The 18,830-nt window shown below is 39.1% G+C and overlaps 1 protein-coding gene across 5 annotated transcripts in view; it reads left to right on the top strand.

Annotated features, from left to right (window-relative positions):
- IFT81 (intraflagellar transport 81) overlaps positions 1-18,830 on the top strand; it is a 219,202-nt gene that overhangs the window by 186,409 nt on the left and 13,963 nt on the right. For all 5 annotated transcript variants that reach the window (XM_070475213.1, XM_070475214.1, XM_020882549.2 and 2 more), the window contains 3 exons: positions 458-607; positions 8,586-8,714; positions 9,694-9,783. In XM_070475213.1, the coding sequence (XP_070331314.1) occupies positions 458-607; positions 8,586-8,714; positions 9,694-9,783 (369 nt within the window). The remainder of the gene's footprint in view (positions 1-457; positions 608-8,585; positions 8,715-9,693; positions 9,784-18,830) is intronic.

Genomic DNA, 18,830 nt, shown 5'->3' with positions numbered 1-18,830 from the left:
CAATAAATAGTAACTGCAAATATTGACTGTTCTGCTTGGTTATATTAATCCCAGTAGATCCAGGGTCACCAAAATAGTACAGTACATAAAAGATAAAATGATAAGACCATAGCCAGAATTGGTCTTCCACTTTCTTCTTCTTTTTCTTTTTAACCTTTTTAACTTTTATAGGATTGAAGTTTCTGTTTTCCAAATCCTTATTGTAAAGCTCACAATGAATAGCTTTTATATAAGGATTTACAGTATTTAATGGGTCCAAAAAATCAAAATGTACACAAAGTATTTTAATTGAGCAGTTAGTCTCTCCAACTTTTTAATAAAACTAAGTTATTGTTCTGTATTTGTGACACGCATGTTGCACAGTAGAAAAGAAAATGTTTGTAATACATTGAGGTTATATATAATATTTAGCAACTACTTTTCTACTTATTAAACTACACATTGTGTTCTTTTGCAGTTCAAGCGATATGTCAGTAAACTTCGAAGCAAAAGTACAGTTTTCAAAAAGAAGCATCAAATAATAGCTGAATTTCAAGCTGAATTTGGTCTTTTGCAGAGGACAGAAGAACTTCTTAAGCAACGTCATGAAAATATTCAACATCAACTGGTAATACAGAATTATATTGAGGTTCTAGAAGTACAAATGCCTAGAGGTTTGTAAGTTGTAGCTTCATACTGAAGTCATTGTTTTTATTAGAAAAACCATAAAATTATTCATTTTTTCTCATTAATTATAGAGGTGACCTGTAAGCTGATTCATGTACTTTACTGTAGCAATGAGTGCTTTTTTATGTGTGCTGGGCTTTGGGATAATTAATAGAAGTTGAATTCCAAGTAGCTTTTTCTTTTGGTTAGCTAGCTAATACAACAAAAATGATCATATCAGGAAATTGGCTGTAATTTATTTATTTATCATGGCCTACTAGGCAGAAATCTAAGCAGCCACTTCCGTGAAGCTATGGAAAGATATTTTCAGAGAAGATTCTATATGGAAGTTTGCCTGCAGGCTTGGATCCCTATATATTTGTGCCTTGGTTGTCAAAAAAAGTTCAACCCAGAGAAATCCCTCTAGCAACAAAGCTGTTCTTTTGTGGGTGCCAGTTTCTCTGAGTTTTCTTGATTTGGCTTTTTTTTTCTTTCACCCATGTGGAAATTATGTCGTCATGTGATGTTGCCTTGCACGCATGCATGCTAAGTTGCTTTAGTCATATCTGACTCTTTGTGACCCCATGGACTGTAGCCCACCAGCCTTGCTGTCCATGGGATTCTCCAGGCAAGAATACTGAAGTGGGTTGGATGTTGGCTTACCAGCTAGCAATAATCTGTTAGAGGTTAATGAAATTTCAACTAGTTGTGGTTAGCTGGCAATATGAACTTTTCTGTCTCATGCTGTTGAATATTGTTTGCTTCTAGAGAACTGAAGATTGAACACTTATAGTACATCAAACTTAGGTTACAGCAGTAACTTTTAAAATTGATACATAGCAACTGCATTATTGCTCACTTCAAAATATTTTCTAATTTTCGTTGTGATTTCTTTGACCTATGGTTACTGCTGAAAACCAAACATTTGGGAATTTTCTAGTTACCTTTCTGTTATTGATTTCTAGTTTATCTCTGCTATGACCAAAGAACATACTCTGTGATTTCAGTTTTTTGAAAATTCTGAATGTTGCATTATGGCTTAGCATGTGGTCTGTCTTGATCATTGTTCCATGCACAGTTGAGAAGAATGTATATTATGTTGAGGATGGTGTTCCATATATGTCAATTCAGTCTATTATGTTAACCATGATACTCAGATCTTCTGTGTTTATTGACATTTTCATCTGCTTGTCCTATCAATTATTGAGAAAGATGTTTTACAGTATCAATGATATTTCTCTTTTCAGTTCCATCAGTTTTTGCTGTACATCTTTCCTTAAGCTTCTTAGAATCAGAGCCTGAGAAGGGTATACTTGGTACAAGTGACTTTCTGAGGGAGGGAGTACCTTCAGAAGAAAGGGAATGAGGGAAACAAGTGGAGCAGTAGAAAAAAGCCAAACAAGTGTGTATTTTTTAAGTTTATTTTTAATTAGAGGATAATTGTTTTACAATACTGTGTTGGTTTCTGCCATACATCAGTATGAATCAGTCATAGGTATACATGTGAAGGGTGTATTCTTGGCTGAAAACAGCTTCTTCTTGATCCTGTGAGGAACATTTGGGTACAGATTGTACCATGGAGTTGGTTCCACCTTGAGGCAAGGGGTCTGGCCTTTTATACTCCCGTATCAGCCAGTCATCAGCCGTGGTAGGGTGATGAGGCCTAGATGAGGCAGCTCCCACTGGGCCAAGGGCATGTTCTGGAGAAGGGGCAACCATGAGGCATTAGCAGTCAGCACTCATAGCAGCTTGCAGATGAGGTCTGAGTGGGGCACCAACAACATCCTCTATAACCCATCCCTTGCACTGAGATCTGCTTGTTTCTCATGTAAAAGTCACTCCATCCTGGTATTTCTTCTATAGGATTACAGTTGGTCAAAATTTCTAGGAATATTTAGGAGAGTTAGTGGGACAAATTAAAACTCTCTTTGCTGCATTTGGTCCCAAAGACATAATTAATACTCAATATCTCCTTCCTCTTCCATCCATCCTAGATTCCCCACACCTTTAGCTAGCACCTCCAGTGGTCTAGATGACTTACTTGGTCGGATTACTCAGTCCCTCATTCCTCAGAGCTATGAGATTCTAGTAACAATGCCCTTCTCAGGCTGTGGTTGCTAAACCTCATTTACTGGCAAAACAGGGCAGGAGAGTACAAACATATGCCATAATGGATCACATGAATGCCAAACATATTCCTATCCGTCCCCCATTATATAGCAACATCAGTATAGCCTTAAGGTATCCTGCCAATAAATCACTCCCTTTTTTGCCTGCTGGTCTTTGGGCGTGAGGAGCCCATGAGACAGAATAGTGGCCAGAGGATTAAGTTTAGAGGGCCTGTCAGTGTGCCTTCCGGTAAAAGCATGCCCATTCTGGAAATTAGAACATTTATACTCACAGAGCCTAAAGTTGTGCCTCTCCTGTTGTGGGCATTCTCCAGTGGCTGTATACATGTGATGACGAGATCTTCACTTAGTGTTAATTCTTATAGCTTGGTCCACATGCCTCCTCCCCAGACCTCCTTGTCCCTAGTCATTCAATCTTGCTCTCTTGCTTCCTCCAGGCCCCTGACCAACAAGCTAAGCCATTTGTCACTGCCTAGAGGATACAAGATAATCTGGGGTTTTAAGATTCTCAAGTGAATCTATCCAGTTATCCCCCTTTCAGACTTAGCACACATTCTCTTCCCTATCAGAGCCCTGACTTTGACATGGGACATATTCAGCCTTCTATGAAGTTTTGCCAGGATTAAGTCCTGTCCCTGTTTTCAGCCTTCTCTGCTCTGTAGCCATAGGAAATGACGGTTTCTTTAAATCTTCTAAGGAAGTTCTCTGACGTTATTGCTTTGCATTAAATCACTGATTAATGGATTGGAGCCTGTCATTTGAGCTTAGCAACAGCCACCCTGATTTCATAGTCTTACAGTTACTATTTATTTATGCTTCTCAAATACCAGCAACATTGCACCAGCTAGTACCTTCCTGTGAAAGTTCAGGTCCTCCAAGAAGCATCATCCAGACTTGTTTAAATGTACAAGAGATTTATGAAGGAAGTATTTGTGAAGGGTAGAGGGAATCTGGCAGGAGGAGGCAGGGAAAGATGTCAGCTCCAACGCAAGTCTGATATCTCTGCTGAAGGAAGGAGGACTGGGGAGGAAGAACCTCAGGCTGTAGGATATTTTAAGGACGTTTTGGTTAGGAAGATGGGGAGTTCCTGAGCCAGTCACCAGTAAGAGGAGTCCCTTGTCAGGAGGGAATGGGTTAGCCGCTGGTAACAGCCTGGAGGAAGCATGGCCTTGGCATGAACACGATGGTGGAGACAGAGGGGCAGCAGTAATGGCTGTCATTCAGCTTTGTTCCTCTCAGCAAACTCTCTTGAAGGAGATTCAGGCAATCCATTGTCATGACCAGCATAATCCCTTCCACCTATTTTCTGCCCTAGTTGACAAGTCTTAACAATTGTACTGCTATAACATGCCCAAGACTGATATTACTCTACTTGCCCTCAGTCAGAGGACCCTCTGCCTCGTTCATCCAGTGAGTGATCCGACCCTAGAAGCCAGGTTTGATCAGGTTCTCTAGAAGCAGAACCTGAAACAAGAATTCCTGTTCCTCCTCACATGATTAATTTAGTGAGTGCTCTTAGGAGAAAGGAAATAAAGGAAACAGGATGAAGCAAAGAGGAAAAAGTGGATTCATTTGGAGTCCAGTTTCATTCTGATTGCATAAAGAGCTCTGGAGCATAAATTGCATCACAAAGTTGGTTTCATCTTTAGGCAAGAGGGCTGCCCCCTTTGGGCCCCTGTCTTAGTCAGTCATTTGCTATGGATCCCCTTAACCACTCAAGAGGTGGTGTGACACAGTTCCTGTTCAGCCAAGGGTACACTTTGAGGAAGGGACAACTGTAAACCTTCAAAATACCAATTCTCACAAGATCCAGGGGCTGGGTACGCTGACACAGTAAGCAGATCATGGCAGAGCACCCAGAGTATCCACTGCAGGTATCCTGAGATTAGTCCATATGAATTTATTATAGTTATCTTCCAATTGGCAGTGTTTGACATGATAGATAACTCCCTCTTCCTGTAAAATTGTTCTTTACTTGTCTTCTAGCACACTACACACTGCTTGTTTTTCTTTACTAACACTACTGTTCCTACTCCATGGCTGATTTCTTCCCACTTCTTCAAAGCCTAGATGTCAGAGTCCCCCAGGTTTAGGCTTTGGATCTCTTCTCTGCCCTCAGTCCCTTGGTGATCTTATTCTCTTATGGCTTTAAAGACATTGTCTGTGCAGACAACTCACAAATTTGTATATCCAGCCTAAATCGCTTCTCAAATTCCAATCTTGTGCATGTAGCATTTTGAACTGTTGGATTTCTACTAGAGAGTATAGATTTTTAAAAACACATCCAAACTTAAACTTCTGATCTTCACTGCTGCCTCACCTGTCCTCCTGAGTCTTCCTCATCACAACAAATAGCAACTCCATTCTCTCAGTTTTTCAGGCCAACCCCCCCTGGAGTCATCTTTACCCCTCACTTTCCTTCACATCCTAACCTGTCATAATATCTTCTTGGAGGAACTTCCCCGGCAGTCCAGTGGTTGAGAGTTCGCCTGCCAATGCAGGGAACTTGGATTCGATTCCTGGTCCAGGAACTAAGATCCCACATGCCACAGTGCAGCTAAGCCCATGCACCACAACTACTGAATTTGAGCTCTAGAGCCTGTGAGCTGCAACTACTGAGCCTTTGTGCTGCAGCTACTGAAGCCCACATGCCCTAGAGCCTGTGCTTCACAATAAGAGAAGCCCACATACCACAACTGGAGAGTAGCCCCAGCTTGCCGCAACTTATAGAAAGCCCAAGCGCAGCAACGAAGACCCAGTGCAGCCAGAAATAATATATATACACACATATCTTGTTGGATCTATCTTTAAAATATATACAGAACCACTTCTCATCACCTCTGTTGCCCCCATCTGCTTCATACTACCATCATCTCTAACTTGAATTATTGGAATTGTCTTCTGATTTCTTTGCCCCTTGTCCCTCTATAGTTTGATCTCAGTCAGCATAGATGTTAAAGTTTTCACTTAAAAACCTCTCTATTCTGAACCTTTCAACAAGTCTCCCATTCCATTTAAAGTAAGTCCAAGCTCTTTCACTGGCCTAAAACACAATATAATTTATCATGAAAACTAGGACACTTTTTAGAATGCAAACGACAATAGATGTAAACTGATACTGTCTCAGCTAACCAGCTAAGTCCTATATGATCCCTCCCCTATCTCCACCTCTGTTTTAAGCTCCCCCCATCTAGTTGTTTATTGAGAGGGCCAAGCATGCTCCTGTGCTGGGCTGTTCTCAGTCATGTCCAAGGATTGTAGTCCCCCAGTCCCCAGGACTGTAACCCCAAGGACTGTAATTTGCTAGGTTTCTCTGTTCATGGGATTTCCCAGGCAAGGATACTGGAGTAGATTGCCATTTCCGACTCTAGGGGATCTTCCCAACCCAGGGATTGAACCTATGTCTCCTGCATTGGCAGGCGGATTCTTTACCGCTATGCCACCTGGGAAGTCCCCAGGTATGTACCTACCTCATGTCTTTTGCACTTGTTGATCCCCTGGGTATCTCTATGACTTGCTCCCTCACTTCAGAACTTCACTTAGGTGTCATCTTCTCAGGGAGATCTTATCTAACTACCTTGGTACTTAAGATTCCAACCCTACTCTTCCCTCACACTGTATGTATTCTATTTTATTTTTCATTTATTTTTATTAGTTGGAGGCTAATTACTTTACAATATTGTAGTGGTTTTTGTCATACATTGACATGAATCAGCCATGGAGTTACATGTGTTCCCCATCCTGATCCCCCCTCCCACCTCCCTCTCCACCCGATCCCTCTGGGTCTTCCCAGTGCACCAGGTCCGAGCTCTTGTCTCATGCATCCAACCTGGGCTGGTGATCTGTTTCACCCTAGATAATATACATGTTTCGATGCTGTTCTCTTGAAACATCCCACCCTCGCCTTCTCCCACAGAGTCCAAAAGTCTGTTCTATACATCTGTGTCTCTTTTTCTGTTTTGCATATAGGGTTACCGTTACCATCTTTCTAAATTCCATATATATGTGTTAGTATACTGTAATGGTCTTTATCTTTCTGGCTTACTTCACTCTGTATAATGGGCTCCAGTTTCATCCATCTCATTAGAACTGATTCAAATGAATTCTTTTTAATGGCTGAGTAATATTCCATGGTGTATATGTACCACAGCTTCCTTATCCATTCGTCTGCTGATGGGCATCTAGGTTGCTTCCATGTCCTGACTATTATAAACAGTGCTGCGATGAACATTGGGGTGCTCGTGTCTCTTTCAGATCTGGTTTCCTCGGTGTGTATGCCCAGAAGTGGGATTGCTGGGTCATATAGCAGTTCTATTTCCAGTTTTTTAAGAAATCTCCACAATGTTCTCCATAGTGGCTGTACTAATTTGCATTCCCACCAACAGTGTAAGAGGGTTCCCTTTTCTCCACACCCTCTCCAGCATTTATTGCTTGTAGACTTTTGGATAGCAGCCATCCTGACTGGCGTGTAATGGTACCTCATTGTGGTTTTGATTTGCATTTCTCTGATAATGAGTGATATTGAGCATCTTTTCATGTGTTTTTTAGCCATCTGTATGTCTTCCTTGGAGAAATGTATGTATTTTAGTTGTTTACCTATTGCCCATTTGCTCTCACTAGAAGTTAGCTCTATGAGGGAAGGGATTTTTTCCCCTGGTTTTTTCTTTTTTTCACTGCAGTATATTGGTGCCTAGAATTGTGTTCTTGTTCAGTTTGTAAGTTGTGTCTTACTCACTGACTGCAGAACACCAGGCTTCTCTGTCCTTCACTTTCTCCCAAAGCTTCCTCCGATTCATCTCCATTGAGTCGGTGATGCTCTGTCTAACCATCCATTCTCTGCCATCCCCGTCTCCTTTTGTCTTCAGTCTTTCCCAGCACCAGGGTCTTTTCCAATGAGTCAGCTCTTTGCATCAGGTGGCTAAAGTATTAGAGCTTCAGCTTCAGCATCAGTCCTTCCAGTGACTATTCTGGAAGGTTTGATCTCCTTGCAGGCCAAGGGACTCTCAGGAGTCTTCTCCAGCACCACAATTCGAAAGCATCAATTCTTTGGCACTCAGCCTTCTTTATGGTCCAATTCTCACATTCGTACATGACTACTGGAAAAACCATAGCTTTGACTCTATGGACCTTTGTTGGCAAAGTGATGTCTCTGCTTTTTCATTCGCTGCCTAGGTCTGTCATAGGTTTCCTTCCAAGGAGCAAGCACCTTTTAATTTTACGGCTGCAGTTGCCATCCACAGTGATTCAAGAGTGTAAGAAAATAAAATCTGTCATTGCTTCCACTTTTTCCCCTTCTATTTGCCGTGAAGTGATGGGACCAGATGCTATGATCTGTGTTTTTTGAATGTTGAGTTTTGAGCCAGCTTTTTCCACTCTCCTCTTTTGCCCTCATCAAAAGACTGTTTAGTTCTTCTAAAGAGCCTAGAACTGTACTTGGCACATTAATAAATACTAGATAAGTGAGAAAATATGTACAGTTTTTCACTTGAGATCATTCATTCACCAAATATTTAATGAGTGCATCCTATGTTTTAGTTTCTATGGCAAGTACATAGCATTACGCTCGTCTAAAATTATAATTACTTCCTATGCTCCTGAAGATACTGTAGTAAAATTTAGTATAAATTTATAAAATATAAAGGAATATAATTATTGTTGAAGTCAATAAAGATTGTTGACTAAATTCCTTTATTTTACTTACAACTTTATTGTTGTGTATTAAATCTATATACTTCTTATGGAATCATCAAGGTTTGACATCAATTCTGTGGACTCTTGTTCTTTACACCTATTTTTGTTTTTTACTTTCAGCAAACTATTGAGGAGAAGAGGGGTATATCTGGATATAGTTACACTCAAGAAGAGCTAGAACGAGTATCTGCTCTGAAGAGTGAAGTTGATGAAATGAAAGGACGAACACTGGATGACATGTCTGAAATGGTGATTACACAGGCTTTGTTTTATACACAGGCTCTAAGGCAGATATTTTTGTGTTTGTTCTGTTTTCAGTGCAACATTCAGATTTTCATTTCTGTATATTGTTTTCATTATATTCTTTCATCTGTCTTTATCACTCTCTTTAAAATTTTTCCATTCTTATGAGGTTGTTCGATTTGTAATACTTTACATGTTTTGTGGTTTTTGAAGTGTGTAAAAGTTACATAGCATTAAAGAAATATTTAAGATAAAAAAATAAGTTTCCCCAAATTATACTGCTTAATTTAGTACAGTTGTTTCATTTGTGTGTGTGCCCTTAGTTTCTTCCCATGTTTAGGACTGCCATTCAGCCAGAATGCACAGATAGAGCTTCATCAGACTTTAAAATGTTGAAATCTTTCATTATTTATTGGTAAATAGCTGCTGCCCCAAACTCTCAGTGTACCCACCTCCACCTGCCTTGCCCACCTGGTTCCCAGATCCCTCTGGATTTCACAACATTCTAACTCCTAAAAAGATTAACATTTTGCACAGCAGACGCCTCCAAGATCTGATTCATCTCTATGGCTGGTGTCCGTTGTGGTTGGTCATTGCTATACCTTTTGGGTTATTAAGTAGTTTGACTGTCACTTCATCCATGTTTATATGCATTTTATATAATCTACATAATTTATATACTTTTTAAACTTAATATAGAGTTGTATATCAGCAACTTTGTAATTTGTTTTAGTCCTTCAGCTAGATTATAAATATTTTCCCATAATGGTTTGCAGTCTTAATAATTGACAATTTAAATAGTCAAATGATATTCTATCTTACTGAGAAGTCAATACTTATTAAATGACTTCATTTTAGTTGGCATTGAAATAATTTATAGTTTTATTCACTTATATAAATACTTCAGTAAATATCTTTATATATATAGTATTTTTTTTCTTTTGAATTATTTTCTTAGATGTCATATATTTTGTTTAAATGGCAGGTAAAAAAACTAAATTCCCTGGTATCTGAAAAGAAGTCAGCTCTAGCTCCAATTATAAAAGAACTACGACAATTGCGTCAGAAATGCCAAGTAAGATTATTTAGTTTTGTGATTGATACTTTTAATACTCTCTCTTGTTCAAATGTATTAGTTAAAATCCTAGACATTTTACTTGGATAATTCCTGGCAAACAAATCATTATTTTTATATGATTCTGTGAAAGAGAATAATATTGTGACCATCAGTGGTTTTTGTTTAATTTATGTTGTTTGTTTTGTCATAAATTTTTGCGCTGGGGAGAGAAGGAATAGTTTAAGCTAAAGTCAAAAGTGCAGCCAAATGAGATTTGTGCTTTAAATAATGTTCATGTCAAAGCTATAAATATGAAGTCACATTCTTCAGTGGCCAGGTGAAAGTTCAGAGTGTGCCAACAAGTGGTGACAAGTTAATGTTAGATTAATGAACTTGCTTTGCTGGGGAGCAGGATGAGGGGCAAATCATGATAACTTATGCTTAAGTGATGAAATACAGTTACTTGGAAGCTAATTCTAGACACTGCTTTAAAGATAAACTGTAAGAAGGTAAATGCCCAGATCAGGTGCCCTTCACCATTTGACATTAACAATTGTTATTTTATCATTCTCCATGTAGTAATTTTAGGTTTGAATGTGAGCTGTACTGCATGTGCCTAAGGATGAACTATAAAACTTTTCATAAATGCCATCCATCAGAGTCAAGAGAAGCAGAGTGAGAGATCACATGGACCTTGAAATCAGATAGACATTGTTTCCTTTTTTATAGACAATGCCATGGAGTCTGAGACAGGTTTCAGTTCAGTTCAGTCACTCAGTTGTATCCAGCTTCTTGCAACCCCATGGACTGCAGCATGCCAGGCCTCCCTGTCCATCACCATCTCCTGGAGTTTACTTAAACTCATGTCCATTGAGTCGGTGATGCCATCCAACCATCTCATCCTCTGTTGTCCCCTTCTCCTCCAGCTTTCAATCTTTCCTAGCATCAGGGTCTTTTCCAATGAGTCAGTTCTTCGTATCAGGTGGCCCAAGTATTGGAGTTTCAGCTCCAGCATCAGTCCTTCCAATGAATATTCCGAACTGATTTCCTTTAGGATGGACTGGTTGGATCTTCTTACTGTCCAAGGGGCTCTCAAGAGCCTTCTCCAACACCACAGTTCAAAAGCATTAATTCTTTGGCACTCAGCTTTCTTTATAGTTCAACTCTCAGATTGGTGATAGGTTTAGTGACTTATCCAAATAGAGAAGAAGGAAATGAGAGACTTGGAGCTTCACACTAGCATCTCTAGCATGTTTTACATCTTCTGCTTATTTCATTGTACACTCCTGCCGTCACAAGAGAACTGGAAGAGAAAAGTCCCAGTTCTCAGGGCTTCATACTGTAATAGGAGAGGTGGAACAAACACAAAAGAAATTAGGAAAAACAAAAGATAACCCAACTTAAGAACAGTATAGAACAAATATAATCAGAATCATATTCCTAACTGATGAGGAAATGGGAAGGAAATGAAGGAAATTAGGAAATGAAATGATTGTCAGGAGGAAAAGTTTCAGAAAGGAGATTAAAAAAAAAAACTTGTAGATTGAAGATATCAAGAATTATTTTCATGGATATATTCTAATAGCTGATTTTCTTAGTGCTTTTCTTGTGCCAGCAACTTGCAGATAAAAAGTGAAAGTGAAAGTCACTCAGTCATGTCCAACACTTTGCGACCCCAGGGACTGTAGCCCACCACGCTCCTCTGTCCATGGAATTCTCCAGGCCAGAATACTGGAGTGGGTAGCTGTTCCCTTCTCCAGGGGATCTTGCCAACGCAGGGATCAAACCCAGGTCTCCCGAATTGCAGGCAGATGCTTTACCATCTAATCCACCAGGGAAGCCCAAAGGGAACAGTTATATGTATTTCTAGTGATGATGAGATTTCTCTATGATAGTATTAATAAAATATAGTAAAAATAACTCTGTTTGTAAATACAGACAAACTTTATTGCATTTTTTACAAATTAAGGAATTGTAACAACCCTGCATTGAGTAAGTCTGTTGGTGCCATTTTTCCAACATCTACTTAATTCATGTCTTTGATTTTGCTAATTCTTGCAGTATTTCCAACTTTTTCATTATGTTTGTTATGCTAATCTGTGCTCAGTGATCCTTGATGTTGCTATTGCCAAAAGACTGACTTCCTGAAGGCTCAGATGATGGTTAGCATTTTTTAGCAATAAAGTATTTTAAAGTTAAGATCTATACATTTTTTAGACACAATGCTATATTGCACACTTAACAGACTACAGTATAGTGTATACATAACTTTATATATACTGGGAAACCAAGACATTCATGTGATTCTCTTTATTGTGATATTCACTTTTTTACAGTGGTCTGAGGCAGTATATAGTCAGCAAAAATAAGACCAGGAGCTGATTGTGGCTCAGATCATGAACTCCTTATTGCCAAATTCAGACTTAAAGTGAAGAAACTAGGGGAAGCCACTAGACCATTCAGGTATGACCTAAAACAAATCCCTTATGATTATACAGTGGAAGTGACAAATAGATTCAAGGGATTAGATCTGATACAGTGCCTGAAGAACTACGAACGGAGGTTCGTGACATTGTATAGGAGGCAGTGATTAAGATCATTCCAAAGAAAAAGAAATGCCAAAAAGCAAAATGGTTGTCTGAGGAGCCCTTACAAATAGCTAAGAAAAAAAGCGAAGCTAAAAGCAAAGGAGAAAAGGATAGACCCATTTGAATGCAGAGTTCCAAAGAATAGCAAGGAGAGAGAAGAAAGCCTTCCTCAGCGATCAATGCAAAGAAATAGAGGAAAACAATAGAATGGGAAAAATTAGAGATCTCTTCAAGAAAATTAGAGATACCAAGGGAACATTTCATGTAAAGATGGGCATAATAAAGGACAGAAATGGTATGGACCTAACAGAAGCAGAAGATGTTAAGAAAAAGGTGGCAAGAATACACAAAAGAACTATACAAAAAAGATCTTCATGACCCAGATAACCATGATGGTGTGATCACTCATCTAGAGCCAGACATCCTGGAATGTGAAGTCAAGTGGGCCTTAGAAAGCATCAGTATGAACAAAGCTAGTGGAGGTGATGGAATTCCCAATGGAATTCAAATCCTAAAAATGATGCTGTGAAAGTGCTGCACTCAATATGCCAGCAAATTTGGAAAACTCAGCAGTGGCCACAGGACTGGAAAAGGTCAGTTTTCATTCCAATCCCAAAGAAAGGAAACACCAAAGAATGCTCAAACTACCGCACAATTGCACTCATGTCACACACTAGCAAAGTAATGCTCAAAGTTCTCCAAGCCAGGCTTCAACAGTACGTGAACCGTGAACTCTCAGATGTTCAAACTGGATTTAGAAAAGGCAGAGGAACCAGAGATCAAATTGCCAACATCTGCTAGATCATTGAAAAGGCAAGAGAGTTCCAGAAAAACATCTACTTCTGCTTTATTGACTATGCCAAAGCCTTAGTTGTTGTGGATCACAACAAACTGTAGAAAATTCTTAAAATGATGGGAATACCAGACCACCTGACCTGCCTATTGAGAAACCTGTGTGCAGGTCAAGAAGCAACAGTTAGAACTGGACATGGAACAACAGACTGGTTCCAAATAGGAAAAGGAGTACATCAAGGCTATATATTGTCACCCTGCTTATTTAACTTATATGCAGAGTACATCATGAGAATTGCTGGACTGGATGAAGCACAAGCTGGAATCAAGATTGCTGGGTTAAATATCAATAACCTCAGCTATGAAGATGACACCACCCTTATGGCAGAAAGTGAAGAAGAACTAAAGAGCCTCTTGATGAAAGTGAAAGAGGAGAGTGAAAAAGTTGGCTTGAGGCTCAACATTCAGAAAACTAAGATCATGGCATCTGGTCCCATCACTTCATGGCAAATAGATGGGGAAACAGTGGAAACAGTGACAGGCTTTATTTTTTTGGGCTCCAATATCACTGCAGATGGTGACTGTATCCATGAAATTAAAAGATGCTTGCTCCTTGGAAGAAAAGTTATGACCAACCTAGACAGCATATTAAAAAGCAGAGACATTACTTTGCCAACAAAGGTCCATCTAGTCAAAGCTATCGTTTTTCCAGTAGTCACGTATGGATGTGAAAGTTGAGCTATAAAGAAAGCTGAGCGACGAAGAATTGATGCTTTTGAACTGTGGTGTTGGAGAAGGCTCTTGAGAGCCCCTTGGACAGCAAGGAGATCCAACCAGTCCATCCTAAAGGAAATCAGTCCTGAATATTCATTGGAAGGACTGATGCTGAAGCTGAAACTGCAATACTTGGGCCACCTGATACGAAGAACTGACTCATTGGAAAATACCCTGATGCTGGGAAAGATTGAAGGCAAGAGGAGAAGGGGACGACAAAGGATGAGATGATTGGATGGCATCGCCGACTCAGTGGACATGAGCTTGAGGCAACTTCAGGAGTTGGTGATGGACAGGGAGGCCTAGCATGCTGCAGTCCATGGGGTCACAATGAGTTGGACATGACTGAGTGACTGAACTGAACTGAACTGAACTGAGGCTGTATGCTTGTAGTTCTTTCATTAAATCTATTTACATTTCAAATGGGGAGTTTTATTGAAAGAGCATTTAGTGCATTAAAGGAAATGCTTCCTGGGTAACTCAAATGGTAAAGAATTCGCCTGCAGTGTAGGAGACCTGGGTTCAATTCCTGGATCAAGAAGATCCCCTGGAGAAGGGAGTGGCAACCCATTCCAGTATTCTTACTTGGGAAATCCCACAGATAGAGGAGCCTCGTGAGCTAACAGTCCATAGCGTCGCAAAGAGTTGGACACGATTGAGCAACTAACACACACACACACAGAGGAAATGCAGTGTTACGGAAATCCAAGGATCAGAATTATAGTCTGTCTGGAGCAGTTGGAGGTACTACTACCTGAGCATTTGGGTTTAGGGAAGCTTCAGGGACTTTAGCGGGAGCCTGTGGATAATATCAATGAATGTGATAGTAAGAGAGTTTCTCAGGTGGCTCAGTGTTAAAGCACCCACCTGCCAACGTAGGAGACACAGGTTTGGCCCCTAGTCAGAAAGATCCCCTGCAGGAGGAAATGGTAACCCACTCCAGTGTTCCTGCCTGAAAAACTCATGGGCAGAGGAGCCTGGTGGACTATAGTCCAGGAGGTTGCTAGAGTCAGACACTACCTAGCGACTAAACAGCAGCAACGGCAGCAGCAGTGACAGTAAGAGCATTTATCAAGTGCTCTGAGTGCCAGGCACTATTATGTTTTTCATTCAGGCCTCATAACCACCCTGTTAGATAAACCACCCTCTACACAAAGGAGCAAATAAAAGCACACAGGGTGAAGGACTTGCCCAAGATTACACAGCTGGTACATAGCAGAGCAAGGTTCTGAAGAACTCATACTACACCAGTAACATGACTCAGTGAATCACTTCATAGTGGCTTTGCACTGTTCTCGCCACAGCCATGTGTCTGCCTGTGTGTTGTTTTTTTTCCTCTATTTTTTAGTTTCTCCTCATTCTTTGGATTGGCATAATTGTAACCTTAGCTTGCTTATGGCTCCTCGATGTTCACATCTCACGCTGTAGCCTTTCTCTACATATGTGTTGAAGTTGTGAACTTATAATTCCCATTTTCTCTGCATTTTCTAATTTAAATTCCTGGTGCAATGCCTCTCTTTGGAGGGCAGTTTTCCATGCCGGACCACCTCAGAGTTTACTGCTATCCTAAAGTCAGATCAAGGATCCATCCTTAGTTGAACCAGCTATGCTTGTGGGTAAGGATCAGAAGAAAGGACGGTAACATGGAACTAAGTATGGCTGCCTAGAGAATTTTCCTTCTGGAGAAGCTATAGAATCAGGCAGACCTTAAATAACCTTAGATAGATGACTTCATCTCTATGTTGTGTCCTCACCTGTAAACCAATCCCTTCTTCATAGAGTGGTTGTAAAATTAAATGAAATAACACATGTAAGGTACTTTGCAACAGCAATGACTAATACATAAGAACTGTTTTAAAAAGTTATTTATCATTATAACTATTAAAAATAGTTTTAAAGGAAGGAATACTATTGCTTTTCAACCAAATTGATTTTCTAAGTAAAACCATATACTAAATTCTATAAAGTCCTTTATTATAAAATATAACCAGAACCTGAAATTCATTTTTATATGTTTTAACTGGATTTCTCTGTATGTCAAGTACTTCCTGTCTGTTCTATTTCAAAGAAACATAGCTGTCTCACCACCATTCCCAAATAATGCAGCTCTTCAGTTCTTAACATATTCATCAAATCAAAGGGGCACCGAAGTCCTGTAAGCTTTTCATCTCTGTCTTCTGCCATGTTGAAAAGTAATGGGGACAGAGTTTCAATTTTAGAAGATGGAAAGAGTTCTGCAGATAGATAGAGGTGATGGTTGTACAACAGTGTGAATATATTTAACGCCACTGAACTGTGCACTTAAAAATGGTTTAGTGGGACTTCCCTGGTGGTCCAATAGATAAGAATCTGCCTTCCAATGCATGGGTGTGGGTTCAGTCCCTGGTTGAGGAACTAAAATCCCACACGTGGCAGGGCAACTGAGCCTGTGCACCACAACTAGAGACTCAGCTTGTCACAGCTGAGACCCAATGCAGCCAAAAAATAATAAATAAGTATTTTTATTTATTGTGATTTTTATTTTATGTGTATTTTACCACAGTTTTAAAAGTCTAAAAAAAAGAGTATAGAACTTGCCCACGTTTTTAGTAACCATTTGGTTTTTTTAAATGTTTGAGTTCAATGACCTTATTGAGTCCCTAATGTTCATTTTGTTTATCTCCATATGTCAATCTCCTACATCCCTGTATAGTTTGTTTTTACCCAGAAACCTTTTGTAATGAAAAGTATACTGAAACAAAAGCCACTTCATTGACTTTGAGCTCTTTCCAAATAGTAACTGAAATTCTTAATTGTTCTCTATTTTGAATGATATTTATTTTTAACTTGTGTAAGTGTATCTAACACTTGAAACTACATGGATGTATTATCATTTTTTAAATAATTTAATTTATTTCTTTATAGCGGTGCTGGGTCTTCATTGTGAACGGGCTTTCTCTAGTTGTGGTGGGAGGGCTTCTCATTGCCGTGGCTTCTCTGGCTGCCGCGCGCCAGCTCTAGGGAGCACAGGTTTCAGTAGCCGCCGCTTGTGGGTTCAGTAACTGTGACTCTCCCGGTCAGTAGTTGTGACGCACATGCTTAGTTGCTCTGAGGCAAGTGGGATCTTACTTGGATCAGGAATCAAACACGTGTCTCCTGTATTGGCAGGCAAATTCTTTACCACTGAGCCATCAGGGAAGCCCCTATCATATTGTTAAAGTGCAGGAGTACTTAAAAAATACTTTACACTTCTTGTTTTAATGGACAACTCTCAAAATTTAGGAAATTTTATAGTGAAGTATTAATACATTTCCCTTGTATTTGCATTTTGTTGTAAATTGAGTATTCATAATCATTTGAAAATTGGAGCATCACAACTTAAGATGTACAACTTATATTTATCTAAATCTTTTATAATTATCTGGAATTAGTTTGCATCTTGAAGTTTCATGTTTGTTTTTTAGAAACTATTCCTTAAATTGTTATTAAGTGGCATGATACATGTACTTGCTAAAGCTAAAATACTTGTTTTAGAGTATATAATATGGTAATTACTGATTTCACTGAAATATTTCTTATTGATTGCTTTTTCTTACGGAAGCAAAACCATGCTCTTGGCAAGAATTCAAACTCTAAAGAATTGTTTAAGGGAAAGAATTGAAATTATTTCTCTCTCTACATCCCACCCCAGCACACTCCCTAGAAATAATGTTAACAGCTCTTTGTGTATTTTCTAGAAATTTTCTGAAAATTAATTAATAGGTAATTTATTGGCTTCCTGAAGTTTGCTCTCCACACCTTTGTTCTACTCTCTTAGAAAAAAACAAAGGCTTTTTGAGGTGAGGGGCAGAAGTCAACTCTGCCATTTTAATGTCTGCTTCTTTTTGTTTTCACTGTACCTGCTATACTTTTGCCCATCTTTTGCTTTCAGCTTTTAAAAAGTTGCTTTGTTTTCGGTATGTCTCTGAATAGATCTTGAATTGTGTTTTGTTATATGATATAATCTGACAGGTTTATTTTAATAAATAAGTTTAGCCAGTTCATATTTATTGATATACAAACATATTTGGTCTTTGTGTACTTTATTATGTTTTGCTTCTGACTTTAAAGCCCAGAGAAATAAATTCCTCTGTTCATTCTCTGTCTCTGTCTCTCTCTTGTATTTTCTGGCTTGTGGTTTTGCTCTACTGGTTGTATCTGTAATGCCGCCATTAATATTTCATTACTGTTGATAGTATCTATTAATTCCCACTATGAGTAGTGATGAAATTGATATTTTTCCTCTAACTTATTCTTCCCTCTCCTTTAGCACCTCATTTTGGTCATTTGTCTTTCTTACTGTTTGTCTTTATACATGTAATATGCTTGTACTATGACTTGATTCGTCAGCTTTAAATTATATCTGTTGCCCTTCCCCTGCCATCCCCAGCAATGGAAAACTGCTTACTGAGGAAACCAGCTTACTCATTCTACCTTCCACTTTCTTTTTCCCTTCCCCTCCCTGCAGATTTTATGTATCGTGTCTACATTGTCAGAGCGTATAACATTTACTTTCTGTTCTACTAGTTCTCCCTTTTGTCTTTAGTATTATACCTGTACTTGTTAGACTCCGTGCTCATTACTAATCCTCTCCCTACCCATTTTCCTACTTTTTATTGTCTCTCATTTGTTTTCTAGTAGAGTCCTCAAAGCTTAGAAGAACAATATTCCCTGATGAGTTCTTAACATTTCTAGAGTTTGTTGCCTTAAATATTTCAATCACTGCTTGATTGGGCATAAAAATCATTACATCATGCTTTATTTCCTTGAGGATTTTTAAAGAGTAGCTCCACAGTCTTCAGGAGTTAAGGCTGACCATGGAGAGAGCTGAGGATAACATCATTTTTTTAATGACTTGATCTGGAAAAGAATATGTTTTCCAGTTGTTGAGTA

Source organism: Odocoileus virginianus, chromosome 12 (genome assembly GCF_023699985.2).
Source record: "Odocoileus virginianus isolate 20LAN1187 ecotype Illinois chromosome 12, Ovbor_1.2, whole genome shotgun sequence".
In the NCBI taxonomy this organism is placed as follows: Eukaryota; Metazoa; Chordata; class Mammalia; order Artiodactyla; family Cervidae; genus Odocoileus; species Odocoileus virginianus.
The sequence above is the reverse complement of the archived record's forward strand: the minus strand, read 5'-3'. Positions and strand labels throughout refer to the sequence as shown.